The 26277-nt window shown below is 47.1% G+C and overlaps 3 protein-coding genes across 5 annotated transcripts; 2 read left to right on the forward strand and 1 right to left on the reverse strand.

Moving 5' to 3' along the window:
* The first annotated feature begins 1280 nt into the window (after nucleotides 1–1280).
* Nucleotides 1281–3410, forward strand: LOC311509643 (D-beta-hydroxybutyrate dehydrogenase, mitochondrial). The gene is made up of 4 exons (XM_084574881.1): nucleotides 1281–1954; nucleotides 2138–2290; nucleotides 2375–2508; nucleotides 2977–3410. The coding sequence occupies exons 1-4, from the start codon at nucleotides 1579–1581 to the stop codon at nucleotides 3340–3342; spliced, it is 1029 nt and encodes a 342-aa protein (XP_084431007.1). The 5' UTR covers nucleotides 1281–1578; the 3' UTR covers nucleotides 3343–3410.
* A 1602-nt stretch (nucleotides 3411–5012) lies between these two features.
* Nucleotides 5013–9069, reverse strand: LOC311509092 (neuronal acetylcholine receptor subunit alpha-2-like). Its single transcript, XM_084574146.1, has 8 exons — nucleotides 8995–9069; nucleotides 7609–7760; nucleotides 7449–7493; nucleotides 7241–7350; nucleotides 6457–6676; nucleotides 5886–6388; nucleotides 5427–5814; nucleotides 5013–5320 (listed from the first exon to the last, which is right to left on the reverse strand). The coding sequence occupies exons 1-8, from the start codon at nucleotides 9050–9052 to the stop codon at nucleotides 5195–5197; spliced, it is 1602 nt and encodes a 533-aa protein (XP_084430272.1). The 5' UTR covers nucleotides 9053–9069; the 3' UTR covers nucleotides 5013–5194.
* Nucleotides 9070–12413: 3344 nt separating this feature from the next.
* On the forward strand, nucleotides 12414–25185 carry als2b (alsin Rho guanine nucleotide exchange factor ALS2 b). 3 transcript variants are annotated; one of them, XM_084574365.1, is made up of 34 exons: nucleotides 12414–12522; nucleotides 12948–13040; nucleotides 13409–13557; nucleotides 13630–14612; nucleotides 14682–15039; nucleotides 15628–15802; nucleotides 15887–15983; nucleotides 16078–16155; nucleotides 16240–16470; nucleotides 16547–16718; nucleotides 16798–16987; nucleotides 17082–17147; nucleotides 17227–17389; nucleotides 17472–17603; nucleotides 17695–17823; nucleotides 19417–19487; nucleotides 19566–19632; nucleotides 19718–19899; nucleotides 19978–20043; nucleotides 20119–20217; nucleotides 20297–20461; nucleotides 20537–20648; nucleotides 21130–21207; nucleotides 21276–21409; nucleotides 21494–21658; nucleotides 21740–21857; nucleotides 21949–22106; nucleotides 22191–22310; nucleotides 22395–22571; nucleotides 22653–22701; nucleotides 22786–22847; nucleotides 22954–23103; nucleotides 23197–23293; nucleotides 23379–25185. In XM_084574365.1, exons 2-34 carry the CDS (start codon nucleotides 13021–13023, stop codon nucleotides 23415–23417), a joined length of 5052 nt encoding a protein of 1683 aa, XP_084430491.1. In that variant the 5' UTR covers nucleotides 12414–12522; nucleotides 12948–13020; the 3' UTR covers nucleotides 23418–25185. The 3 variants fall into 3 exon arrangements, with proteins under 3 accessions (XP_084430491.1, XP_084430492.1, XP_084430493.1); XM_084574366.1 differs by having other exon boundaries at nucleotides 17227–17386; XM_084574367.1 differs by having other exon boundaries at nucleotides 14682–14994.
* Nucleotides 25186–26277: the final 1092 nt, after the last annotated feature.

Raw genomic sequence — 26277 nt, forward strand, 5'->3', positions numbered from 1 at the left:
ACAAGCTACAGTACGTTTAGCTTGTCCGAAGTTAGCTAACGGTAGACCCGTTAAATTACGGTTGGCTAAATTAGACAAGCTAAAGTATGGCGAGCTAGTCTGAAGTTAGCTAAGTTTAAACAAGCTAAAGCACGGCTAACGTGTCTAGAGATAGCTAACTTTAGAGCGGCTAAATTACCGTTTGGTAAATTTGACAAGCTAAAGTACAGCTAGTGTATCCAACGCTAGCTAAGTTTAAACAGGCTAAAGTAGGGTTAGCTTCTCCCGGGTTAGCTAACTGCAGACCAGCTAAATTGCAGTTAGCTGCATTAGATACGCTAAAGCACGGCTAGCTTGTCCATAGCTAGCTAGGTTTAAACAGGCTGAAGTGCGGTTAGCTTACCCAGACTTAGCTAACCGTAGACCAGCTAAATAGCAGTTAGCTAATTAGACAAGCTAATGTACGGCTAGTTTGTCCGACGTAAGCTAAGTTTGAACAGGCTAAAGTAGGGTTAGCTAACTGCCGATCAGCTCAATTACAGTTAGCTAAATTAGACAAGCTAATGTACAGTTACCGTGTCCGACTTTAGCTACATTTTAAGCAGGGTAAATATGGTTAGCTTGTCTGGTGTTACCTAACTGTAGACCAGCTAAATTGTAGTTAGTTGAATTAGATAAGCTAAAGTGCGGTTAGCGTGTCCAACGTTAGCTAAGTTTAAACAGGCTAAAGTATGATTAGCTTGCCCGGAGTTAGCTAGCGTTAGATAAGCTAAATTGGAGTTAGCTGAATTAGCACATGCTAACGTATACTTCGCTTGACTAAAGCTAAGGGACGACTAGCTTGTCGAAAGTTACTAACTTAAAACAAGCTAAAGTATGTTAAACTTGTCCAGAGTTAGCTAAATGTAGATTAGCTAAATTAGCACAATCTGAACTACAGTTATCTTTACTGAATTATCTAACATACATTTTGCTTGTCACTACTTGGCTAAGCAAACTAAACTTTTGGCTGACAGTTTCACTCAGCAACCATGTCTGTTTTGTTCCCTACATAAATCTATAACCGGCAGCTACAGCTCACATGAAGATTAGATGTTTAGATTAAGGCGACTGGACCCTGATTATTTCATGTGTTTATGTACTTTTACGAACTTCAAGTGTCGACTCCAGGCCAGATGACGATCTCCTCAAGAGAAATGTGGTTGAGGGTGGAAATCACAAAGAAAGAAGCACAACCAAATATTACAAATCTGTGTTTTTCATTTAATTCAACATAAATCTGCAGACTCTTGTTGATTTGTAAACGTAGAATGATCAAGCAATGAAGCATCATGAGACTGAAACCTGACGCTGATTCTGTGAATTGTTTTGCTCAGTTGTGTAATTTTGGGGTCTTGGTCTTACTCAGCCTGTCCTCATATGGCCGCTGGTGAGCTGCCCGTTGGACAACAAAGGTGTCTTTTTAAGTCACATGTAAACCAGCACAAATTGTGTGAATGAAAACAGTCGTGGCTGTGAACTGTTGTGATTAGGTTCATATACTGTCAGGGGAGAGGACTGCCCTCAGACACACTGGTCCACACCAGCAGCACCAGAGACATGAACTCAACGCTCTTCCTCGGCCAAATCATCGGCATCGTCCCCATCACCGCTGCCCTGGTCTTCGTCCTCGTCAAGCTGGTTTGCCGCCACCGCAGCAGCAGCAGCAGCAGCAGCAGCAGTAATGTGCAGGACGGCCGCGGCTACGCTGTGCTGATAACGGGCTGTGACAGCGGCTTCGGGCACCATCTGGCTCGCTGCTTGGATCAGAAAGGCTTCGTGGTGTTCGCCGGGTGTCTGTCTCCAGAAGGAGCCGGAGCCCGGAGCCTGGCCGGACAGAGCTCCACTAACCTGAAAATCCTCAGGATGGACGTGACCAGGGACGAAGAGGTGCAGCAGGCGAAGAAGACGGTCCAGGAGAACCTGCCAGAGAAAGGTGAGAGTTCAGCACACAGGGGAAAATACTAAGGTATCATTTTAAAGTACTAAAAGTCAGATTTTGGTGGAAACTGACTTCTACAAACAAATATAAGCTACGTTAACCACAGAGCGGTTTTTATCAGATTTATCTATGAGCCGGTTTATTAGATTAATCGGTGTGGGACTGTTTGTCGTCCAGGCCTCTGGGCGGTTGTGAACAACGCCGGCGTCTCAGACTGGGCCGAGATCGAATGGAGCACCATAAACGATTTTCACAACATGGTGGACGTCAACCTGTTCGGCTCCATCAGGACGTCCATCGCTTTCCTCCCTTTGGTCCGCGCTTCCAAAGGTGAGCTCAACGTTTAGCTCCGCGTCCTCGCTTTCACGAGGCGGGAAACTTTTTCACACACGTGACCACGTTTTCCGCCTCCAGGTCGGATGGTTTACGTGTCGAGCATCTTCGCCTTCTTCAACTGCCTGAACATGGGCGCGTACAGCGTGTCAAAGAGAGGGCTGGAGGCGTTCGCGGACTGCCTGCGGGTGGAGATGGACAGTTTTGGCGTGAAGGTACGGCAGCGACGGGAAAAAAAAACTCACAAACTAATTCTGTGACACTCTGCAGCGCGAAGCGGAACATTTTGGGGGGAATCTGCGGTTAATAAAACACGACGCCTGGAGGAAACGAGGAAGAACAAAACACTGTGGTGTCACGCTGCTTCCAATTAAACCCACCAAGGAAGGAATCATTTTAACTTTAGGGAGACATTTAAATTCATATTCTTGAGAAAAGCTAGAGGAACATTAACTGATCTTCTCAGCCGTTACCGTGGGAGGTTTCTGGGCGACTAAAGTAAAATGTTGAACCTTAAAATTAGGATTTGGATCTTGATTCAGTTCTGTAAAAAAGAAATTTGCCCAGCAGCATCAATAAACGTTTTTGTTTAGACGTTACAAAGAACTCTCTCTCCTTCTCTTTCTAACTTTTAATGCTTATTACCTATTTCTCATGAGAACTACTCGTCCCTCTGCCTCCAGGTCAGCATCATCCAGCCGGGTAACTTCGGCCAGGCCACCAACATCCTGAGGAAGAAAACCAGCTGGGACATCTGGGAGAAACTGGACGACGAGCGAAAGCAAACCTTCAACCGGCGCTACATCGAGCTGGCCAACAACTACTTCGTGTCGACGTGCAGGACGGGGTTCAAGGACACCGAGCTGGTCATCCACGCCATGCTGCACGCGCTCACGGCCGCTCGGCCCAGGTACAGATACCTGGTGGTCTCGGCCCTGGACGCGTTCTTCTTCAGGCTCTTCCCTTTCCTGCCCACCGTCGTCGCCGACGCCGTGTTTTCTCTCAGCTACATGTACGCTAAAAGGAAAGAAATGCTTTACGCTGAATGAGAAGCGAAGAAACCGACAGATTTGTTTTATTCCTGTGATTTTCATTAATAAAGATCGTCCTACTTCAGCTCTGAATCAGTGTTTCTCTGTCATTTAAGCTTTAAATGAATGATTCCACTAGAGACTGGATTAAAGATGAATAAAAATACTGATACTGACTCATCTGACAGTTTTATTTATATGAAAACTGTTTTAATTAAGAATAAAAAGCTATACTTGAGATTAATTTAGTGTTTTATTCGAGTGGCCGCTGAGGAAAACTGACAGCACAGTGAGTGGAGGCTGTACGATCATCACTAGACCACAGAGAAGGTTAAAAATCCTCCGTCCTTTCACACTTTTTAACTAGTTTCCAATCGACCGCCCTTCAGAAATGGTAATACATCTTCATACTCCCATTAAATAATAAAGTCTAGCTCTAACTAGAGTTATATAAAGGCAGACAGCTACAAACTCACTGTGACGGTGAGTTATAAAAACATTTGGCTCCGTACAAATGTCATGAACGGAGAGTTTCTTTATGAATCGCTGCAGCTGGTGCTTCAGGACGGGAACATGTCATGATAGTGAGCCAATGTCCTGCTAGAGACAGTTCTACGTAAGAGGAAGCTTGTGAGTGTGGTTTGGTTTGACACTGACTTGTGATTAGACGTGGTCGGGGTCGACCGAGGCTCTGATGATGATCTGAAAAAGAGAACGCTGTCGGTGAAGCGGTCACGCTCACAAGCCTCGGCGCCACTTTCTTGGAATGACCTGAAGTTTCCCTGAGGCGATATTCCCACTATTCTCTTAACGTCCGACTTTCCCCATTTCATTATACTATGACAGTTAAAGTGAAATTAGCTGATTTCACGCGTTAAAACACTGATTCTACCAGTTTGTAAGGCCTGGACAAATCAAGCTTGAAACGAGCCTGATATCTGTGATTCAGTGTGATCGTCCAGAAATGAGTCATTATAACTTTCACTGAATAGAAAGAACTACGTGAATGAGTCGGGCCAAACAAGCTCTGGATGAATGAGTTGCTGTTATTTTATTGAGTTTTTAGTGACGGAAACTTCTTGGAACTTGGGTTTCTAGGAATATAATCTATTCTTAGTATTTATATCTTATGAAACCATGTTTTAGCTGGAGCCACGGATTCTTAATTTGTCCTTAAAGTCAACACAAAGTCACTACAAGTCTAACAACACACTTCAAATCCTTTAAATGTTTAGTTTTGGGGAACGTTTACTTTTCTCGCTCATATTGTCCGTCCATCTGCAGCCAGTTAGCTTAGCTTAGCATAAACGTGATGCTATTACGTGTTCATTTGTGAGCTGTAGAGCTACCACGCTGTCTATCAGTTTTTACTCAAACAGAAGTGAAATAAAAGAGACTCCTCTGGAGCGCCTGAGGCAAACGCCGCTGTATGTTTGACCTCAATATATCGTGTTGAAATTAACGAGAGACGCTGTGATAACCTCTGAGTGGCAGATACTTTTATCTTGTGTAATTAGGTGATTGAGGCTTTAGTACTTACTGTACATGTTAAGGAAGTTATTTCCTCTCTCTTTCTCGTTCTTCAATTCGCTTCCTGCACCACAGGTGATATCTGGTCCGTCTCCTGTCCAGCTGGCGTCATCTGTTAACGAGAAAATATCATGAGAGACTGTTTATCTCAAAAAGAAAAGCATTTGTTTTAATAAAGGGAAGAATCTCTGAGGTTTTTACACAAAGAGAAGTTTATTAGTCTGTACGTTTCACTGGTGTTTGATAGGAACCTCTCCTTCCACACCTACAGGACACGACCCTCCCACCTTGTGTGGATATTATCTTTATTCATTTAATTATTATTCATGCTTTTAATAATTTAAATCATCCCAGAGAGCCACGGAGGCAGGAAGAGTCCGACAGTCCCCAGCAGACACACTATAATGAACATCCACAGGAAGATCCGGTCCACGACCATGGCGACGTACTTCCAGTCCTCCTTCACCTGGAGAGACATAAAGAGGAGACGGAAAAACTCGACAAATCATCAGAACAGACACTAATGTTGAGAGGAAGTCTGTTCATATAAACAAAAAAGCGGCTGCACTTGCCGAGAAGTCTGCGTCTTCCGCCCTCAGATGCTCTGCGATGTAGGTCACCCCCTCCAGGGCCGCTACCACCGCCGGAGACAGAAGTGTTTGTCTTTGGGTCGAACCGGACTCCACAGGAGGGGCGTCCCAGTCCAAGCTGAGAGACGAGTGTCTCTGCGGGAGGAGGGTGTAACCCAGAGACCGAGGGGAAGGAGGAGACAGGCCAAACCTGGTCAGGTGATCGGCGTCTGGAAAACCGTGGAGGTCGCAGTAGTTGATCTCAACCCGGGTATCCAGGGAGTCCAGCTGGTGGCAGTCGCCGTCCTCCTGGTAACCGTGGAGATCGATGTCGGACTCCTGAGTGATCCAGGCGGAGGTGCTGATGGAGGGGTCGGTGAGGGGGCGCCGCCTGAGGAAAGGTTTTAATCTTAAACGACTCACATGTTTCAGTTTGTTTAAAGAGATGAAGTCGTTTCTCACCTGACAGGTCTGAGGTCGTGGGTCGGACGCTTCATGCACAGCCAGCGCGGCACCGCGGACAGGAACAGCCTCCGCACCCACCTCGGCATGGTGTGGGTCTCCGGCGAGCGGTGGTGCACGTTCAGCACGAACACGGTGACGATGATCGACAGCGTGACGAAGATCATGGTGAAGAGCAGGTACTCCCCGATCAGCGGGATGACCAGCGACGTGGACGGGATGATCTCCGTGATGAGCAGCAGGAAGACGGTGAGCGACAGCAGCACGGAGATGCACAGCGTGATCTTCTCGCCGCAGTCCGACGGCAGGTAGAAGACCAGGACGGTGAGGAAGGAGATGAGCAGGCAGGGGATGATGAGGTTGATGGTGTAGAACAGCGGGAGGCGGCGGATGACGAAGTAGTACGTGATGTCCGGGTAGATCTCATGGCAGCAGTCGTACTTCTTGGTGTTGTAGGTGCCCACGGCGTTGACAATCGCCCACTCTCCACTCTCCCAGTAATCCTAGGGATTAGAAATCACGGTCACCAGATTATGAACCACGATGCTTAGTCACGCTGACGTTTATCTACCTTCAGGTCCACGGCGTTCTCAAAGGGCTCCAGGTCGATCTTGGCGCGGTCGTACGTCCAGGATCCGAACTTCATCTTGCAGCTCTGCTGGTCGAAGGGGAAGAAGGTGACGTCGATGGAGCAGGAGGACTTGTAGATGGCCGGGGGCACCCAGCGGACGCGGCCCGTGTGGAACAGCTGGGCTTTGGTCATGTGGGTGACAGCGAACTCTCCGTCGGCGCTGGGAGGAGAAGACGGTGAGAAAGTTGACAGGAAAGGAAAGAAAATCAGACGTCTGCACCTCATTAGCTTTCAACTTCTAAAAAGTGAATCCATAAACCTGAGGCTGAGCCAGTTTACCCAGACAATGCTTAATAATTGATAAGTGAATGTTAATGACGCCGTGTTCATGATGCAAGATCAAATCAACGACACAAAAAAAAGGGAAAGTTTCAACTCCATCCAGATGAAATTCAGAATTAATTCTTCCTTTAGCCCCGAGGGGCGGAAACTTGACTCAGACGCTATGATGCAAGTTCTTTGTGCGGAGGCGATAGGATCCGAGTCATTTATTCAACGGGATAATTTGCATGTATCGCCAATTGATATGCAGGAAAATGCAGAAGTACTGTGGCACGATCAGCCTCTATATGAGCGACCTCCTGAGACGCTCTCCAGTGGACGAGCGCAATGTTGTGGATCAAGCAGGTAATTGAACACTACAGATAATTTCCTGCTCCGCCCACAGAAACTCAGAGTTGTCAAGTTTAGGAGGTTGTGCAGGATCCGTGTGTGTGATTTTTACTTGTTGTACAGCACGATGTCCGGCACCCAGATGAGCTCAGAAGGAACTCTGATGGACGTCACGTTGTCGTAGTCAGCAGGACTCCACTGCAGCTTATAATCCGTCCATTCCTGTCAACAAACACATGTTTCTGTGAGCTTTTAATTTCCTACTACTTCTCCAGTTATGATTACAAACTTCTATCTTTAGTTTGCATCTTTGTGCCCACCTGTTTCAGCCACACGTTGGTCGTCATCATCTGATTTTTCTCATCCTGTTTCGGAGTCAAAAGACACAATCCTGTGTAAACGCTGAAAGCGGAAAATATTTTAAATAGCTGACGGCGTGCTCTGTGTGTGTGTTTTTTCTGCGCATGCCGTCCCACCAACCACATCTATCAGCTGTGCGATGGAGAGGCCGAACTTGACGATGACCACGTCCGTGATGTTCTGCGCCGGACGAGTCCACTTGCTGTAGCCTCCAAACAGGCTCCTGAAGAGCTCGTCCTCCGTGTAAACGCGAGTCCATCCTTCAGCCAGAACTGACAAAGCAGAATTATCATCCAACAATAATAAGAACATAAAGATGAAACAAGGACATCGGCTGTTTTTCTACTTTTTATTCATGTTTCTATATACGTCTCTACTTTCTTTTTACTGTGTAGAAGTGATTTATCTCCTCACCTTTCTAAATCCCGTCCAGGAAGGATTGTTGCCTCTCTCTGGAGAAAAGTAATCACCTGAACTTCACTGGTCACGAGGTTTCACAGATTCAGGACTGTACGTGGAGGGTGTGATCGACTACACCTGGTGGTAATTAAAGCTGATGGAAAACTCAGCGTTGAGGCAGATTTTCCAGCAGACACGTCGCTCATCAGAGGCGTAATTTCACGCTTGGGATAAACCTCTTCAATTACGCGTGTTTGACCTTTATTAACAAGCGTGATCCGTCTTGCAGGATGCATGAACATCACAGCAGGCTGCTCTTCTGTTCGGTACCTCTCGCTTGCTCACAGCTTTGAACTCTAGCCATCACAGGAGCCAAGAGCACAGATTGCTCAAATGTGTTCATGCATGTGTGAGACGCCAACCTTTTTGTGATTATATTGGAGAAGGAGAAACAGATTTGTGGGATTACGGCACAAGTGTTGTCTTATTTACAACGATGCTCGGGTTAAACATGTGGGAGAAGAGGCTGTTCTTCATTTCTACTTTCAGTTTCTCCTCAACAACGTGTCACGCTGTAATTAAAATCCACTTGTTTTAGCTAAAAGGCTCGGTGCAGACGTTTTAACTGGGTTCACCTGTTTCTCACGGAGGAGATCGTTCAGGTTGGATCGGCAGAATCGAGTCGTGCTGTGATAATAATGACTTTGTACTGCTGAATATTAAAAAGAAATCCTGTCACTTGTTTATTTCTGGATGTGATTCGATTCTTGCACTTGAATTGTTTAAAATATCTTAAAATTATGTTGGAAAAGACGTATAAATTGAGTTGAGTATTGTTTACAGCTCATCTATGGTTGAAATTGTTCCTATATGTTATTGCAAAACGGAAAAGTCAAGTTTTAAATATGATAAAATCACTATAACTAAAGATGATCATATTAATTATTAATTAATCCTAATAAACTGATTTAAAAAACGCCTCCAGGAACACAACAACATGTCGTACAAGCTGGGGAGGAAAACGCAATTTAAATATTATAAGACATCTTAAGAATATAAGGTTGTTCTTCCTCCTCTGTATACTTGAACACTTGTGTGAACACTTACCGGAGTTAATGATCATCCAGCAGCAGTAAAGCGGTGTCAGGACTCCTTTCTGCTCCATTGGAAAGACAGCTGTGTACACACGGACCTCAGGTTGTCCTACAAGTGTCCAGCCGCTGTGTTTTCCCCACCGCTCATCTCCAAACGGTGTGTCCCGGTGTCGTCCTCCTGCAGCTGGATGGATCTAGCAGCGAACATCGCCACCACCACCACCACGTCCTGTCATCACTGAGGTATCCTGCTCCCATTGGATCTTACAGAGACTTTAACAATCTCTGTGCTTTGCAGTATTATGTTTCTACAAGCGAGTAGCATGAATGCATTTCTAAACTGACTGAAAACTAAAGATTTAATAACATTACTTACAAATTACAAATACTAAATAAAAAGTTGTTGCTGGAAAGGTTTTTTTTTTTTACATTTAACAAAGAGTTACCGCTTTACGTTTTATCCGGAAAACGTTGAGCTAATGCTAACTATGAAGCTAGCAAACGGCTAAATTAGCTTAACATAAATACGGGAAACGGGGTTTTTAAGCTAATTAGCCTACCTCCAGCGGGAATAAAATCAACCTTGCTGACACTGCTAGATGTCCGACAGGGGATATTGTTGTATTTCATGTGTTTAACTCGTAAAAAAAAAAAAACGATGTAAAAATGTGGTTAACCGCTATTGCACCGCCGGATTAACCTCCTTTTTTTCCCCGGTTCTAAGTTGTTGCTAGGTAACAAGCGGAAACTGCGTCCACCCCTCATAAAAATCTCGGCAAAAATTATGGAACTGTAATAAAATCAGACTATTTATACATTTAAAACCTCTAATTAATACACACTTTTGTATTAAATTATTTTAATGAATACCAAAAAATAATAATAATTAATTATTCTATAAACAAGACAAATGCTAATTTTACCAAACTAGCTAGCTTGCTTGTTAGCGGCTGCTAGGCAACCAGTGGAAATTCCCCAAAAAATGTCGACAAGAAATTAATGACATTTTATTTAACTATGATCTAAATTTCATATACTATTTTAATAAAACTAACTAAATAAAAATTGATTTAAAAAAAAAAAACATGTAATTGTGAGGCCTAACCAGGGACAAGGCAAGTTACACAAGTGGACAAATAAATAAATAAATAAATAAAATATATAACCATCTACGTACATGCACAGAACTTAAATTAATTTGCTTTCCACTTCTGCTACCCAAGCCTCTAATAGCTGATAACTGCAGGTGTTACATCATTCATGGCTGTATTATGTAACTGGACCACTTTCTGAATTAATTAGCAAGTAGCAGCTAACTCGCCTAATGGTAAAGCTGCGCATGCAAACCTATCATGACAATAGTGTGAGAAGACATGTGTTTATTTATTAGTTAAGTCCAACTTTACATGATAGTAAAAACAATTTCCTGTCTGGAAGTGGTTTAGATATCTTTTACCCATCATCTCTGCAGTTCTGAATATTGTAAGTGTCACTGATTTTTCTTGGGACCTAAAGATAGCCTGCAAGAAACACAGCCATTAAGATTTCTTCAATAATTACTAGCCATTGGTCATGTGGGACTTACCTCCCCCAAATCATTTTCAAAGCTCTTACCCACTGCTGTAACCAAATATCACCCCCTTTCTTTTGCTATGTCAGGGTCCCATACAACCCACATACCTCAGTATCACACATATTATTTCCCTTGTCCTTATTTTCTTATATTTGGTTTTGTAAAGCATCTAAATTAGTAAAGGATTTGATTAAATTAAACATTGTAGATGAGGCTGTAGCTGTCCGTGGTGCTGAAATGCAAGTCTTAATACTGGCTTCTTATTCAGTTATCCCTTTTAATTTCCCTTAAGCTGCTCTCAGATTGGAAAACCCAGTCATTTTATTATCTGACACACACTGTTGACTTATTCTGGCTGTCCCTGGAAGCTATTTAGTGTTTACATTGAGTGAAATAGTCATGTTCTGTTTACACTGAGGCCTCTGACGTCTGTCTATTCTGCACGGATCCCAGATGTAGTCATGTTAATGTTCCCTTCAAGTGAACAGAGAAGCTCTTTTCTCATATTCAGAATAAGATTATAACTGACTGCAGAGGCTGAACACACACCCATTCCACCAAGCTCAGCGCTCTTTCTCTGTCTCTCAGCTTCAATCAGACAGAGCATGATACCCTCCCTTCCCTCCCTGACTCTCTTACTCTATTTTGTATGAAGCGGTGTCTGTGCTTTGAAGTCAGACATGCAAAGTGCTGGAATTAAAGCACTGGTTTTAATGGATGACCTTAAATCTCATATTTGACTCAGCTGATCGTGGAGGGGCTGAAAGATAAATGTGCATTTCTGACGTCTACTGACTGACTCTAAAGTAATTGTTTGCCTCCAAAACCAGGTCAGAAAGGTACAGAAGGTCATCTGTGGCAAAATGCTCATTTATTTATGATTTAGTAAAACAGATTCATTGGTATGTTCTCATTCTGACAGCTTTATGGCGTAATTTAGATGGCAAAGGGGGCAGCACAGTGGCATGGTGGTTAGCACTGATGCCTCACAGCAAGAAGGTCCTGGGTTTGAATCCATCGGCCGACTGGGGCCTTTCTGTGTGGAGTTTGCATGTTCTTCCTGTGTCTATCTGGGTTCTCTCTGGGTACTCCAGGTAACCCTAACCCTAGTATGTTTTATGTTAGACTTAATAACCTTTTTAACCCTTTAATCTTTATTTTGGCTTACTAAGCCACCTTCTTTTTCTGGATTGCTAATAATTTTGTGCCAGTATCTTAAAAAAATACTATAATTTAAATTTTCAGACATACATTTTGACTTTAACCATTTTAATTCACTTTTTTTCCCTAGATTTGATTCATTTCACATGTTTTTACTTATTCTTTTAATAATTGTGGCTTACAATCAACACGTTAAATTGTGAAAGTAACCTAAATAAACATTAGTAATGATACAGACTTCAAAATTGCTCAAACAACAGTGCAAGTCAAGTTTTAAAGTCGTTAAAAGTTACTTCAAAGTATGTATTCGCTTTTAAGCCTTCGCGTTCCGTCTATTCTGGGCCTTCTCGGATCCCGTAGATTCAGTTACAACAACAGAGCAGCAGCTGAGCGGCGCCGAAGAGCAGAGAAAAACGAAAGAGGTCTCACTCTGCTGTCGTTTGTTGAAATCAGCCCGCTGTCGCATCCTAACCTTACGTTTAGAATGATTTGTACATTTTTTACTAAATCAGCAATGACAGTAAAGATTAATAAGGAATGTTGGCGAGTTAATGTTCACGATTATTCACTATATATAGAAGGAAGTTTTAAAACATGCGTTGTGTCCCTTTAAGGCAGGCCCCTTGTTGTTGTCGCTGGCTCTCAGCGCTAACAGACGATCTTTGAAGTTAGCGGCGCTTCTATGTGTCAACACTGAGAGATGATCAACAACCAGCGGCGTTTAGCTGCTAACCGAGTCAACGGACGTGTCTGTCGCTGCCCCGTTTAGGCGAACGACTTAAGAAGTGGCGACAGGAACCGGCGCCGGTAAGAAATAATGAGCGTTTTGTGTAGAAAAAATGAGCCGAGACACCTGTGGTTTGTGCTAGCTTATAGGCTAGTTAGCTGATTGATTAGCTAAGGTTAGCTTAGCGAGATTAACACGTTTTTCCAGCAGCAGGTAGAAAACACCTGTCAGGGGATGGATACTGGGTTAGTTCTGAGAGATTTTTTTCTTTTTTTGTGTCAGACACTTAAAGATAATTCAAAAGAGTCTGAATGTGGAGTAAATATATTAAAATAAAATCAGAAAATGAAAGTAATTATAGTTTCATTTTGACATGCAGCAACTGTTGCTTTTTGATGCAGGTGTTTCCTTCCTGGTTTTCCCCCTATAAAGCTGAACAGGTCGAGCCAGCATGACAGCCACATAGGAGACAGCAGCTGCTCATGTGTTTGCTTTTGGATTGCAGGTTTGCATTCAGGTGCCACATCTGCAAGAGTCCAGAGTCCGACATGCTGCTGGTGGAGAAATAAAGCCCACTGATGGAAACCCAGAGGAAGAGGTAGGTCTGACTCAAAGAGGATTATGCTGCTCATGCTGTTTCGCCTGGCTGGCTGGCTGGCTGGACGTGATCGCCATGTGACATCGCCTACGGTCGGAGCTGTTCTCACTTCTGCTTTCACCCACAAAACCTCTGTTGTTCAGTTGTGACGCTGCACAGGAGAGTGGGGACGCAGCTCGGGCCAAGTGTCGAAGAAGTTTGACCACTTCTGCTGTGCTTCGTCAGCCGCCCACACGCCTCGCTCTCAGATCTGTCTGCTTGAATCAGCTGTAGTCTGCAGTGCTCCTGCTTTTAAATTAGTCTTGTAAGCAAAAAGAAAAAAAACACATTTCAGACTTTCTTGTTTGTAAATTCTTGTTATTTTCTAGCAGCTCTGGGGAGGTTGACGGCGGGGAGCGAGGCCTGCTCCACACCTGGAAAGGCTACGTGTACAGCATCACCCCAGAGAGGCTGCTCCTGCCCCGGCCCGTCCTTCAGGTGGCTCTGGGTACACGACACGGCGTCCTGCTGCTGGAAGGTAAAATTATATTATTGGTTTTATTTCATTTGAGACATGACAAGACATACAAAGCTGTTATTTCCACTTCAGGAGGACAGGTGTACAGTTTTGGGGAGCTGCCATGGAAGCAGAGTCAAGTGCCAGAGGTGGCGAAACCCACCGTGGAGAGCGCGCTCAGTGGGCAGCGCGTGGTGTCGGTCGCGGCTGGAAGCTTCCACAGCGGGGCTGTGACGGAGGACGGCGGCGTCCACATGTGGGGGGACAACGGCGCCGGACAGTGCGGCCTCTCTGGCCTCAGCACCGTCCCCAACCCGACGCCGGTGGCCGTGGTGGACTCCGATACCAGGCCTCCGCAGACGGTGCCCGTGCTGGAGCTGGCCTGCGGGGAGAAGCACACGCTGGCGCTGACGGTGCAGCGGGAGGTGTGGGCCTGGGGCAGCGGTTGCCAGCTGGGCCTCAACGTTACCGCGTTCCCTGTCTGGAAACCACAGAAGGTGGAACACTTGGCGGGCAGACACGTGTTACAGGTGGCCTGCGGGGCTTCGCACAGCTTGGCTCTGGTGCGCTGCCTGGGGCCTCAGGACGTCCAGCGACCGCCTGTGGACAAGTGTGGTCAGTGTAATCAGCTGCTCTACACCATGACAGACAAAGAGGACCACGTCATCATCTCTGACAGCCACTACTGCCCCGTTGGTGTGGAGCTGACGGAGGACGAGAGCCGGCTGGAGGCGCCTGCTCCTACGCAAGGGCTCAAAACATCCCCATCAGAGCCAGTCCTTCCCTCCCACACCTCCACCTTAAACTCAACATCCCCTTCTGCACATGAAGAAGGTGCAGACTCCACCTCTGACCCGTCCAACCCTCAGGACTCTGAGAAAGGGGAAGCGTCTTTGGCTAACGGAGTGCTCCCGGCTTCAGACTCGGCTCAGTCTAAAGGCGGGAGCGGTGCTGTTGTCGGGGCAAAGAGTTCACTTTATCCAGACGAGCAGGCGGTGAAAGACTACCTGAAGAAACTGTCAGACAACACGCAGGCAGAAGCCAAGACGACGGCAGGAGGGTTACACACTCTGCTGGTGAGCGGGACGGCGTAGAAACTAGTCATTTTTAAAAAAGGATGATTTTAATGATAACCTGTCTTCCAGCCTTCCTCCGCCCCCACCTCGGCGCTCAACAACCTGGTCTCCTCCTGCGCCTCCGCAGTGGGCGAGCGGGTCGCCTCCACCTACGAGGCCCTGTCCCTGAAGAAGATGATGAACTTCTACCTGCCCTCCGGAGCCTCCAGGTCGGCGGGGCTCACCGCCGGCGCCGTCCCCGTGGCGGGCGACAACACCGCGGAGCGCGTGCGGCAGGAGGACTCCATGCAGGGGAAGAAGAGCTCCAGCACGGGGGACATCCGCGAGGAGGAAGCCGAGGGTCTGCGGCGCCGCCTCTCTCTGCCGGGACTCCTCTCTCAGGGTAGATACGCTGTTCACCTCTTATCCTCCTCCTATGCCCTGCTGCGTAAGTACGCCTTGCGCGCGTTGTGCACCTCCACGTTCGTCCGTGTGACAGAGCTTGTGTGCACGGCTTTGTTGCATGACCTCTGTGTGTTTTCATTTTTTTCAAACGTTGATGTTTTGGATCTAAATGAATTAAAAAAGAGACACGTTCAGACTCTCGTTACCTGATCAGGAGGGCGCAGGAGGATTTAGCAGATTTAACAGAGTAGAACAAAGGTTTCAGTTTGATTAAAAGAGAGAGGGAGTCTGGAAAAAGCTTCTGTGTAAAGATGGGAAGTATTAAAAATAGATTGACAGAAGTGCTTTCTCTCGTCTGTCGTTTTATTTATCTAAGTTAGGTTTAAAAAGGAAGTGCTGTGGACCGTTAGCCAGAACCTGCACACCCAGAAAGACCTGTTCAAAGTGTGTTTGGCTTTTTTAAAATCTATTATTTGTGGTGTCATTGTTTGCTCCGTCTGCTGCCTCCAGGTTTCCTCTCGTCGTTTGTGTTTTTTAAAGCCGCTGGCTGTTGTCTCTGTGCTTCCATACGACACATTACCACCTTAAAAAAAATACGTCTTTTTAAGCATAAATGTCCGTCCCGTTTCAGTGTCCCCGCGCCTGCTCAGGAAAGCCGGTCGCCCCAGGATGCGCGCCGTCGCCCTCACCCCGCTGGGAGGGGCCGTGCCCGAGGCGCAGGAGGTGCTGCCCACCCTGCAGACGGAGGTGTGGAGCTGGGGCCACGGCGAGCAGGGGCAGCTGGGACACGGGGACAACCTCGCCAGGTAGGACGCAACTCATAGTAGCCTCGGGATTGTGTGGTTTTCTTTTTGTTTGTCTCTTAACAAGCGTCGTTTTTTTGTTTTTAGGCTGCAGCCTCTTTGCATCAAGAGTCTGAACAATAAGGAGGTGGTGCGGGTGGCGGCCGGCGCCCACCACTCCCTCGCTCTGACTGCTCAGTCTCAGGTCAGTCGGCAACTCCAGCACCCGTCCAGATTTAAAGCAGTGACTTTAGGGGTAGGAACCAAAGTTGTGAGACGGTGTTTCCTGAATTTTCCAGGTGTTCTCATGGGGCAGCAACAGCTCGGGGCAGCTCGGGCACATGGAGTCGCCGAGCACCGTCCCACGCCTCGCCAAGGTGAGGAGACCAGCCTCCTGCTTCACACACACACATAAAAATAAAAACTAGATGTTCATGTTTTTGACAATGTCCCTGGTCCAGCTGTCGGAGGGGATCCGGGTGTGGGACGTGAGCGCCGGAGAGAGGCACACGGTCCTGCTAGCGGACGGCGACTGCATCCAGCCCATCATTTACTACAGCGGGCAGCAGGTGAAGGAGGGGGAGGAGGAGGAGGAGAGCAACGGCAAGGAGGATGACGGAGAGGAAGAGGAGGGGAGAGGAAGAGGAGGAGGCTACACCCAGCAGCCTGTGTTGCTTCCCTTCTGCATGAACGTAAGGATTTTATTTTATTTTTCGCTGTTGGAGGCGTTCAACGTCCCCGCTAATGTTTATTTATTTTTTGTTTCAGCTGGGCTACGTGAGCAGCGTGTTTGCCGGCGGCCGTCGCTGCGTGGCGCTCTCGGACCGGAACGTGATGGGCTTCATCGCCAGCCTCCACGAGCTGGCGTCGGCCGAGAGGAAGCTCTACTGCAAGCTGTGTAACATCAAGTCGCAGATCGTACGCCCCCTGCTGGAGCTCGGTAGGAACGACGACAACAAAGCGAGGACGACTTTAAATCCACCTCTCTCTTTATTTTAACCCCCGTCTTCTCCCTCCAGAGTCTCTGAGCTCCACCCTCGGCCCCGTGCTCCTCGACCTCCTCCAGGTGCTGGCGGGCCGCTTCAGCCTCCTGTGCCACCTGACGGGGCAGCACGCCGCCAGCCTCACCGCCAGCCTGCGCCGCGGCCGCGAGGTCAAGAACCTGCTCATCCTCGACCACACCGGCATCTTCGTCGACTCCTACCACGAGTACGTACTCACGGGTCGTACTCCTCACTGTACTCACTGCTCCTGTCCGGCTCCGTCGTAACGTCCCGTCTCTTTTTTATTTATTTTTTTTAAGCTACTGCAGCGCCGTGGGGAACTTCCAGGTGATGGGAGGCTTCCAGACTCTCACCAAACCGTCCCTGTGAGTACTCTCTCTCTCTCTTTTACATCAGCTCAAAACATAAATTTAAACTAACCGGCTACTGATTATTTCCTTTAAGCGACTTCTTTGGGAAGAGTCCCGAGCTCCTCCAGAGGCTGACGGAGTGCAGCGAGGAGAACCCGCCCATGGCCGACCTCCTGGCGGCGCTCTTCTACCTCCCGACTCGCCACATTCACGAATACGCCCGAGTGCTTCTCAAGCTGGCCACCTGCTTCGAGGTGGTGGGTTGAAAAGCAGCCCAGCACATTTAAACATCGCTTTTGTTCTTTACTGACTGATTCGTTGTCATTTTTTCGTCGTCAGAGCTCCGGCGACTACCAGAAGCTCCAGGACGGCTGCTCCAAGTTTGAGTCGTTGGATCAGCAGCTGAAGAGGAAAAGGAAAGAGGCCGAGTACAGCTTTCACTTCTGGAAGAGCTTCCCCGGGAAGATGACGGTAAGTTCGTTGAGTTTTTCTTTTTCCGGCGTCCCCCGGGGGTGTCCCGTGGTGCCTCGTAGTGATGAATGGGGTCCTTGTTCGGTCCCAGGACTCCCTGAGGAAGCCTCACCGCCGCCTGATCTGCGAGAGCAGCAACAAAGCTCTGACGCTGCAGAACGCCGGGAGGTTCTCCGTCAACTGGTTCATCCTTTTCAACGACGCCCTGGTCCACGCTCAGGTCAGCCCCTCTCTCTCACACACACACACACACACACACACACACACACACACACTGTCCCGTCACGCCTTCCCCTCTTTCACTTTTTTGAAGCCACCATATTTCAGACAGTGTAACCTGGTGTGTTTCAAGCGTTTGTGTGTGCTTGCCTCCGTGCTGTCAGGGCGTGGCGCCTTGTAAGAATCTAGTAAGTATTCAGCCAGCAGCACAGAGACATCACCTTCATCATCGTCATCCTCATCTTCATCTTTTTCATCCTCCTCCTTCCGACACTTCTTCTTCCTGTAATTCTTTTGTTTCCTCCTTTCTTCTTATTCCTCATCTGCATCCGTCTTCTTTATCTTTATCATCCTCCTCCTCCTCCTCCTCCTCTTCCTTCTTCTTAGTCCTCTTCCTCCTCCTTCTTAGTCCTCCTCCTCCTCCTCCTTCTTAGTCCTCCTCCTCCTCCTCCTTCTTCTTAGTCCTCCTCCTCCTTCTTCTTAGTCCTCTTCCTCCTCCTCCTCCTTCTTCTTAGTTCTCTTCCTCCTCCTCCTCCTTCTTCTTAGTCCTCTTCCTCCTCCTCCTCCTTCTTCTTAGTCCTCTTCCTCCTCCTTCTTAGTCCTCCTCCTCCTCCTCCTTCTTCTTAGTCCTCCTCCTCCTCCTTCTTCTTAGTCCTCCTCCTCCTCCTCCTTCTTCTTAGTCCTCTTCCTCCTCCTCCTCCTCCTCCTCCTCCTCCTTCTTCTTAGTCCTCTTCCTCCTCCTCCTCCTTCTTCTTAGTCCTCTTCCTCCTCCTCCTTCTTCTTAGTCCTCTTCCACCTCCTCCTCCTCCTTCTTCTTAGTCCTCTTCCTCCTCCTCCTCATTCTTCTTAGTCCTCCTCCTCCTTCTTCTTCTTATTCCTCCTCCTCCTCCTAGTCCTCCTCCTTCTTCTTCTTCTTCTTCTTCTTCTGTCTTTCACTTTGGAATCATAAATAACATATCATAACTATAACCCCCCCCCCCACCTCCTCCCCCCCACCTCCTCCCCCCTGCCTGCTCCGTGGTAGACTGTCTATGAGGAGGAGTTGACTCTAACCAAGTCTTTCCTTGTTTTTCATTTGGTCTCATTGCAAATTTAAATTAAAATTAAAACATCAAATAAACATTCTGATGTATTTTCAAGTTAATTCCTCGTGAAGCCTTGGTTTATTTTTTTTCACTGTTGCAAATAAACACCAACAGTTTCTGTTTCACTTCTCCTCAGCAGTTTCCTTCCCCTCTGTCTCCCCCCTTCCTGTTTGTCCCCCGTCCTCTCTAGTCTGCACCAGTCCCGTAGTCGTCCTGCACATTTTGGTTCCCCTACTCCCCAACTGTACCTTCAGTTGTGCTTGTTTTCATCGTCGTTCATAGAAGCTAGACGTGTCTTTAAAAATAAATAAAAAAATAAAGTGTAACTGACACCTAGAGACTGTGGTTGTCCTCAGCGTCTCGTGGTGTGACTCTGTTGACGGGAGGAAAAGACACTCTCTGTGAATGTCTTTTAAATGTATTTTATATTAACCAAGCCGATCGAGCCTTAAACGCAGGATGATTAAACACACTTTGCTCCTCTCTCCTCTTTTTCCTCCTTCCTCCAGTTCTCCACCCATCACATCTTCCCGTTGGCCACGCTGTGGGTGGAGCCCATCCCGGAGGAAGACTCTGGACTGTGAGTTTAGTTTAGTTAGCAGCTGTCTTGTCTCTCAGTTTTTAATTTATCCGTCTAATTAAGCGTGTCTTTGTGTAGATACGGGTTAAAGGTGATCGCCCCAGAGGAGACGTTCACCCTGCTGGCCTCGTCTTCCACGGAGAAGGTGAAACTTTCAATCCTACGATTCTGCGAAACTGCAAAACGTTTGGAGGGAGCTCACCTTAAAGTGGCTCTTTGTTCCTTCTTAGGCCAAGTGGCTTCGCTCCATCAACCAGGCGGTGGACCAGGCCCTGAGTGGAGCGGGGCAGGACGCGGCGCAGAAGCTGGAGCCTCCCGCGTCCAGGACGGCCTCCTACACTTTTTATAAGGACGGGCGGCTGAAGGAGGCGACGTACGAGGGGCGCTGGCTCGCCGGGAAACCCAACGGCAGGTTGGATGCGAACGCTTGCACCTCTATTTATCGGTAATTTAAATATTTCTAACTCAAGTCATTTCTTTTGTTTGTCAGAGGAGTTTTAAAATGGGCTGATGGGAGAATATACACGGGGGCGTTCAGGAACGGTCTGGAAGACGGGTGAGTTCCTCGTAAGCTGTCATCCTGTGTGTGTTCAGCTGAGTTATCCTCTCACGTATTAATGTGCTTCTGCAGCTTTGGCGAGTTTGTGGCTCCGAACAAGACGCTCAACAAGAACGACCACTATCAAGGGGAGTGGAAAGACGGCAAGATGCACGGCCTGGGCACGTACAGGTGAGTCTGCGTTAATGTTCACGCGGTTCATTCCTTTCAAGACTTGAGTGAAACGCCCGCCGTCGTCGTCTGGCTGCAGGTACGCCAGCGGTGAAGTCTACGACGGATCCTTCCAGGACGGCATGCGACACGGCCACGGGATGCTGCGCACCGGCAAGCTCAACACCTCCTCCCCGAGCGTCTTCATCGGCCAGTGGCTGCAGGACAAGAAGACGGGTTACGGGGTCTTCGACGACATTACAAAGTAGGCTCCTCTACCGGCGGCTCCACAGCTTTTACTGATTTAAGAATATAAGATAACGTGTCTTTTTATTTCCAGAGGAGAAAAGTACATGGGCATGTGGCAGGACCATCTGCGGCAGGGCACCGGGGTCGTCGTCACCCAGTTCGGGCTGTACTACGAAGGAACCTTTAAAGACAATAAGATGACGGTGAGCTGATGCTTTTTTGGCACCAGTCAGACCTCTGTCGCAGACTTTTCAGCGAGTTCAGGATGTTGAATCAACCTCTCTGACCTCCACCTGATTAAATTCCTAAAGATGAGGAGGAAAATTAAGACTTTAAAGGTCTGGAAGGAAATGAAGGAGCCCAACGCTGCACAGGCAATAAGGAAAAAGCTGTTTCCGTGCACTTTACAGCACACAAACTTCAGTTCCCAGCGTCCACAGATCAATAGTTTCAGCTTATTTTAACACTTAAACCCTAAATGAACTTTTAAATATTTCCTCTGTCTCATATTAGGCAACAATTCCCGTTATAAAATGATGGGTTGCAGGAGTTCATTTAATCAAAACACGCTGCAACGAATGAATCGCTGTTAATCAGATCATAATCCATCAGGAGTTGTTTTATACTTGTTGGAGAGGAAATTAGAAAGACGTGACTCAGTTTGTTTGTTTCTTCCGTCTCAAGGGGACTGGGATCCTTCTGTCCGAGGACGACACGACGTATGAAGGGGAGTTCTCCGACGACTGGACCCTCAGTGGAAAGGTGGTTTTATTTTTTTTAAACCTCTAGAATTAAAGAAGACGCTCGTATTAAAACGTGTTCTCCGTCAGGGCGTGCTGACCATGGCGAACGGCGACTACCTGGAGGGCTCCTTTAGCGGCGAGTGGGGCACCGGCCTCAAAGTGACGGGCTCCTACTTCAAACCTCACCTGTTTGATAACGACAAGGACAAGACGCGAGCCGTGTAAGCTCACATCCAGTCGGGACGTTGATGGGGGAAAAAAAAAAGCTTCGTTTGAGTCTGATTTGTTTGTGGATTCTGTTGCAGGAAGCTGGGTCGTCTGTGCGTGAGCGCCGAGGATAAGTGGCAGGCGGTGTTCGAGGAGTGTTGGAGCCAGCTGGGCTGCGAGGCGCCGGGACGGGGCGAGAACTCCAAGGCCTGGGAGAACATCGCCGTGGCCCTCACCACCAGCCGGCAGCACATCCACGACAGGTGGGACGGTTTCCGTTTAGCTTAGCGTCTCCTGCTAGCAAACAAACCAAGTGATATAAACGTCTGTTTGTGTGTCCCAAGTCTGGAGATGTTGTCTCGGAGTCACAGCCGAACGCTGGAGAGTCTGGAGGTCATCCCTCAGCACGAAGGGCTCATCAACATGGAGAGGTACAACAGCATCCGCCTCTACCTCATCCAGGTGAGCTCAACAGACACTGATGCTTTTTACTGCCGTGCTTCACCGAGGCTTAGTTTGTAGAATCTAAAATCAAGGCTGCTTTCCACAACAGGCGTGTGACACCCCCCTCCACCCGCTGGGCCGCCTGGTGGAGACCCTGGTGGCCGTCTACAGGATGACCTACGTGGGCGTGGGAGCCAACCGTCGGCTCCTGCCTCAGGCGGTCAACGAGATCAAGTCTTACCTGAACCGCATCTTCCAGATCGTCCGGTACGTAGACAGGACACTGACTCTAAGAAATAAATAAACCCTAGAAGTCATTTAGATGTAATTATTATTGAATCTTTTCTGCAGATTTCTGTTCCCAGATCTTCCAGAAGAGGGTGGCCTAATACCAGAGCCGACCTCCAGCCTCGAGGACAGGAAGGAGCCGAGCTCGACGACTGAAGCCCAGCTGGATTCACCCAAACCTGGGTACACATCAACAAATCAAACCTCCTTCTGTCAAGCTCTGGATCCTTTTAACCTTTAACCTCTTTCCTCTGTTTTTTGTTTCAGCCGTGTGGTGAGCAGCTCGGGCCTGCTGCTCCCCGTCCTGCTGCCTCGCCTCTACCCGCCGCTCTTCACCCTCTACGCGCTGGACAAGGAGAAGGAGGACGACGTGTACTGGGAGTGTGTCCTGCGCCTCAACAAGCAGACCGACCTCGCCTTGCTCGCCTTCCTCGGCGTCCAGCAGTACGTCGCGTACGCTGCAGGTGAACACGGAGAAAACTAACGATCATTAACCTCCTGTTTTGTTTTGTCTCGGTTTTTCAGGAAGTTTTGGCCGATATCCATCCCGGCATCGTTGGGAGAGAAGCAGCAGGTAAACTTGAAGCCAGCTGATGTTGCATATACTATAGCGCAGTAGTTAAATGTTTAATATGTGAGCGTTCGTCTTCTCCTGCAGGTGATGTCCAGCACCAAAGACACCTGCTTTGCCTCTGCAGTGGAAACCCTCCAGCAGATCAGGTGGAGCTCCGTCCTCTTTAAAACCAGCGTAGCATGTAGCGCCTCCTGGCTAAACACACATCTAATATATCAAAGTAACTGTTTTTTTGTTTTTAATTTCTTGCAGCACGACATTCACCCCGTCGGACAAGCTGCAGGTGATCCAGCTCACCTTCGAGGAGATCACGCAGCAGGTGCAGTCGCTGCTGAAGCAGGACTTCCTGTGGTCGATGGACGACCTTTTCCCCGTCTTCCTCTACGTCGTGCTGCGAGCTCGGTCAGCGCTGCAAACTCAAACGAAGCCCTCGCAGTATTTAAACAAAAGATCTGGTCAGAAATATATTATATTTTTTGTATTTGTCGCCCTCAGAATCAGGAACCTCGGCTCGGAGGTGAGTCTGATCGAGGACCTGATGGACCCCTGCGTTCAGCACGGAGAGCACGGCATCATGTTCACCACGCTCAAGGTAACGCCACGCACATAAACAACATAAACACAGCCTCGCTTTGCTCACACAGACTCTTTAACTGATTAGTCTTTCCCTCCTCTAGGCCTGCTACTACCAGATCCAGCACGAGAAGATCACTTAAGGATCTCCTCCCCCTCTTCCTCCTGAGTCCGTCCCAAGCCGCCTGTCCCAGCGCCAGGACGGTATGAAAAGGCTGCAGAGCTCTTTGCTCATTCAGGGCCTCTTCCCTGCCTCTTCATCGTGGAGGTACACATGTGAATACTGTTGAGCCTCGACTTCTCTTTCCACGTCTTGACGGAAGCAGACGAGCAGATGAAGCGCCTGTCGTCTTCTCCTGCTTTAGACGTTTACTCGCTCTCGTACCTTCATTTTAATCTTCCTCACTGACGTCTTATGTTGTTGAAACCGAACGATACGGTTTGAAACTCCTCTTCTTCACTTCAAACTTCAAACTTCAACCTGTAACGGGCTCATCGCTGCCCCCTGCAGGGACTCGATACTGTACCTGGAACTTCTACAAAGAGAGTATTTGTTGTCTGGGCGGCACATAGAGAGATTTTCTACAGAAAAACATGTATTTATATAAATGTATAAAGAATAATTGCACAGCATGCGTTGGGTAAATGTAAACTGACCTGGATATAACTCGACATGATGCACCAGAAGAGTGAAAGCAAGCGGAGCACACACCCTGACAGTGTTATCGAACGTCCCAAATGAAGAAACGGTTATTCTTATTAACTCAGAGGCAGCCGGATAGAAAGGAAACACATTCTCTGAAGCACAGCTACACACCAGACCTAGTTTTTGAGGTGTGTGATTGGCTGCTCAGCTTAGAGCTTTTCATCTTCCTCTGATTTGAACATTCAGATCCACAGATATTGTGTCTTTACAACGGTTCGTAGCTCTTCCTGTTTCCCCTTTTCCCATGATGAATACAGACTACTGCCACCTGCTGGTCGGAAGCTGTAGCTTTTTTCGCTGGTCGTTCGTTCGTTCGGCGTCGGTTTAAACTAGCGAGCTGCTTTCCTGCAAAGTTTTCTTCTCTTCCAAGAGCGGTTTTGAAGGAATGCACCTACCGTGAGAAGTGTTTCTGGTGCCCACATTTATCGGTTAATTACAATAAAAGGCTCTTGGGGCAGCTTGCAGGGCATCAGAAGATTCAAAGCGGTATTAAAACACATTCTTCTAGTCTTTCTAGTCGAAACATGCATCTGCAAACTTTAGTTTTTCGCGAAAGCTGGAGGATTTTCTTTATATTTCATCCCTAAAGCGTCACCTTCGTTCCATCTGTGCTCACGTTGTGGAAGGAGGGTGGATGTTAAGAGCCTCTGTTTTCATTTTACTGCAAAAAAATAATCGGTGCAGAAGGTCAAATTTGAATAAAATCGTTTCAGCTCGACGCAAACGCCGCCGGTTCAAATCTGCACACCATCTGTTAATACTGTTCTTTTTTTAAAAACCGTTTACAGTCGGGCAATAATGAAAGAGCTTAAGAGCGGATTCTTTTTTTAATACCTCTGCTAGCTTTAGTTTTTTTGTTTTGTTTTTTGCTCATCACAGGTGACGCTACAATTCAAAAACTGTAAAAATGTGCAAAGAAAACGGTGACAAATCAATTTGCAAACCTGAGACTTTAAGTTTGTGTTTTACTGACGAGACTCTGCCTTGAAACCTGAACGCTGCTGCTCCTTAAAACTGACTTGCAGAACTGATTGTAATGTTTGTAATGTGCACCAACTGACTCATTAACTGGTTCATGTTTTAATCCCTGTGACTGACTGGTTCGCTGACTGGTTCACTGACTGTACCTCGTGCTGCTGCATCAAATGTGTGTGTAAAATAAAAACAAAAATAAATGACCGGAGTGGAGTTTTAACTCGCTGACTTCCACATCTCGTGTTGTACCTTTATAAAATAAATACAAAGGGCAATAAACGTGTTTGATGGCAGCGTCGTCTGCTCCACTGTTTGTTTTGTGGCGTCTGCAGAGTAATCGATTCATATTTATTGGGTGTTTTTGAAGCTAAATTTTAGGGATGCACTGAAAATATTCGGCCGAAAATTGACTTTGGGGCCATTTTTGGCCATTTTTTTGGTTGCTTGCACCATCACAACATCCTGTTTCGGCGATAAATTTTCGGCCTAAAGTGCATTTTCGGTTTTCGGCCGAAAATTTTTGGACTTTTATCGCCAAAACAACACGTGCAAGCAACAACCACAGCAATTTTCGGCCGAAAATGGCCCAAAAGTGCATTTTCATTTAAAAATTTTCAGTGTATCCCTTCTAAAATAGTTTAAAAGATGGGTTTCCTTATTTTTTCTGTCACTTAAAAAGACAAATATGTTGTTTCTTTACATTTTCCTCACTGTACGTAGAAGGTTTTACCACAGATCAGCCACAACATTAAAACCAGCAACATGTGAAGCGAACAACACGATGAAATATTCTTCTTGGAAGCCTACATAGTTCATCTCTTCTACTTCCTTGGACCGCTGCAGACCAGGAACACCCCACGAGAGCTGCAGTTGTGGAGCTACCACAGTTTGGTCCTCATCAAAGTCTCTCAAATGCATCCTCTTGAACATTTTCCTGCTTCTAACATCACTTGTTCCCCTGAAATATCCCACCAACTGACTGAAGCAGTGATCCTAAATCCCTTTTGTAAGTAGTCATAATGTTCTGGCTGATTTATCAATGGTAATTTGTTTATCCTGCTCATACAAGAAGACAAAACTTTTAATTTAACCAAATACAATGACATTAATATATATGTATGTAGCTGTCTTTGTGTTTGGTGCTAATTAGTAACATGCTATCTTGCTAATTTTAGCATGTAGCTGCTAGCGTAGCCTCTCTGCACCTTCGTGTCTTCATATTCTGATTATTTAGATCAAGTTTTGATGCTTTTCCTTCGTCTCTAATCAGGTATGTTTAGAGCAAATGCACATTGTTTGGATTTAAAGTTCATTTTTAATTG

This window comes from Chelon labrosus (assembly GCF_963514085.1).
Source record: "Chelon labrosus genome assembly, chromosome: 24".
NCBI lineage: Eukaryota > Metazoa > Chordata > Actinopteri > Mugiliformes > Mugilidae > Chelon > Chelon labrosus.

Coding starts and splice junctions, on each gene's coding strand:
- LOC311509643 (XM_084574881.1), top strand. CDS start 1,579: ATGAACTCAACGCTCTTCCTCGGCCAAATCATCGGCATCGTCCCCATC. Junction 1,955..2,137: donor GGAGAACCTGCCAGAGAAAG/GTGAGAGTTCAG, acceptor TTTGTCGTCCAG/GCCTCTGGGCGGTTGTGAAC. Junction 2,509..2,976: donor TGGACAGTTTTGGCGTGAAG/GTACGGCAGCGA, acceptor CTCTGCCTCCAG/GTCAGCATCATCCAGCCGGG.
- LOC311509092 (XM_084574146.1), bottom strand. CDS start 9,052: ATGGAGCAGAAAGGAGTCCTGACACCGCTTTACTGCTGCTGGATGATC. Junction 6,677..7,240: donor GACATCGTGCTGTACAACAA/GTAAAAATCACA, acceptor TTCTCCTCCCAG/CGCCGACGGAGAGTTCGCTG. Junction 5,321..5,426: donor CGGAAGACGCAGACTTCTCG/GCAAGTGCAGCC, acceptor ATGTCTCTCCAG/GTGAAGGAGGACTGGAAGTA.
- als2b (XM_084574365.1), top strand. CDS start 13,021: ATGGAAACCCAGAGGAAGAG. Junction 16,471..16,546: donor TGCTTCCCTTCTGCATGAAC/GTAAGGATTTTA, acceptor TTTTTGTTTCAG/CTGGGCTACGTGAGCAGCGT. Junction 19,488..19,565: donor CCGGAGGAAGACTCTGGACT/GTGAGTTTAGTT, acceptor GTCTTTGTGTAG/ATACGGGTTAAAGGTGATCG.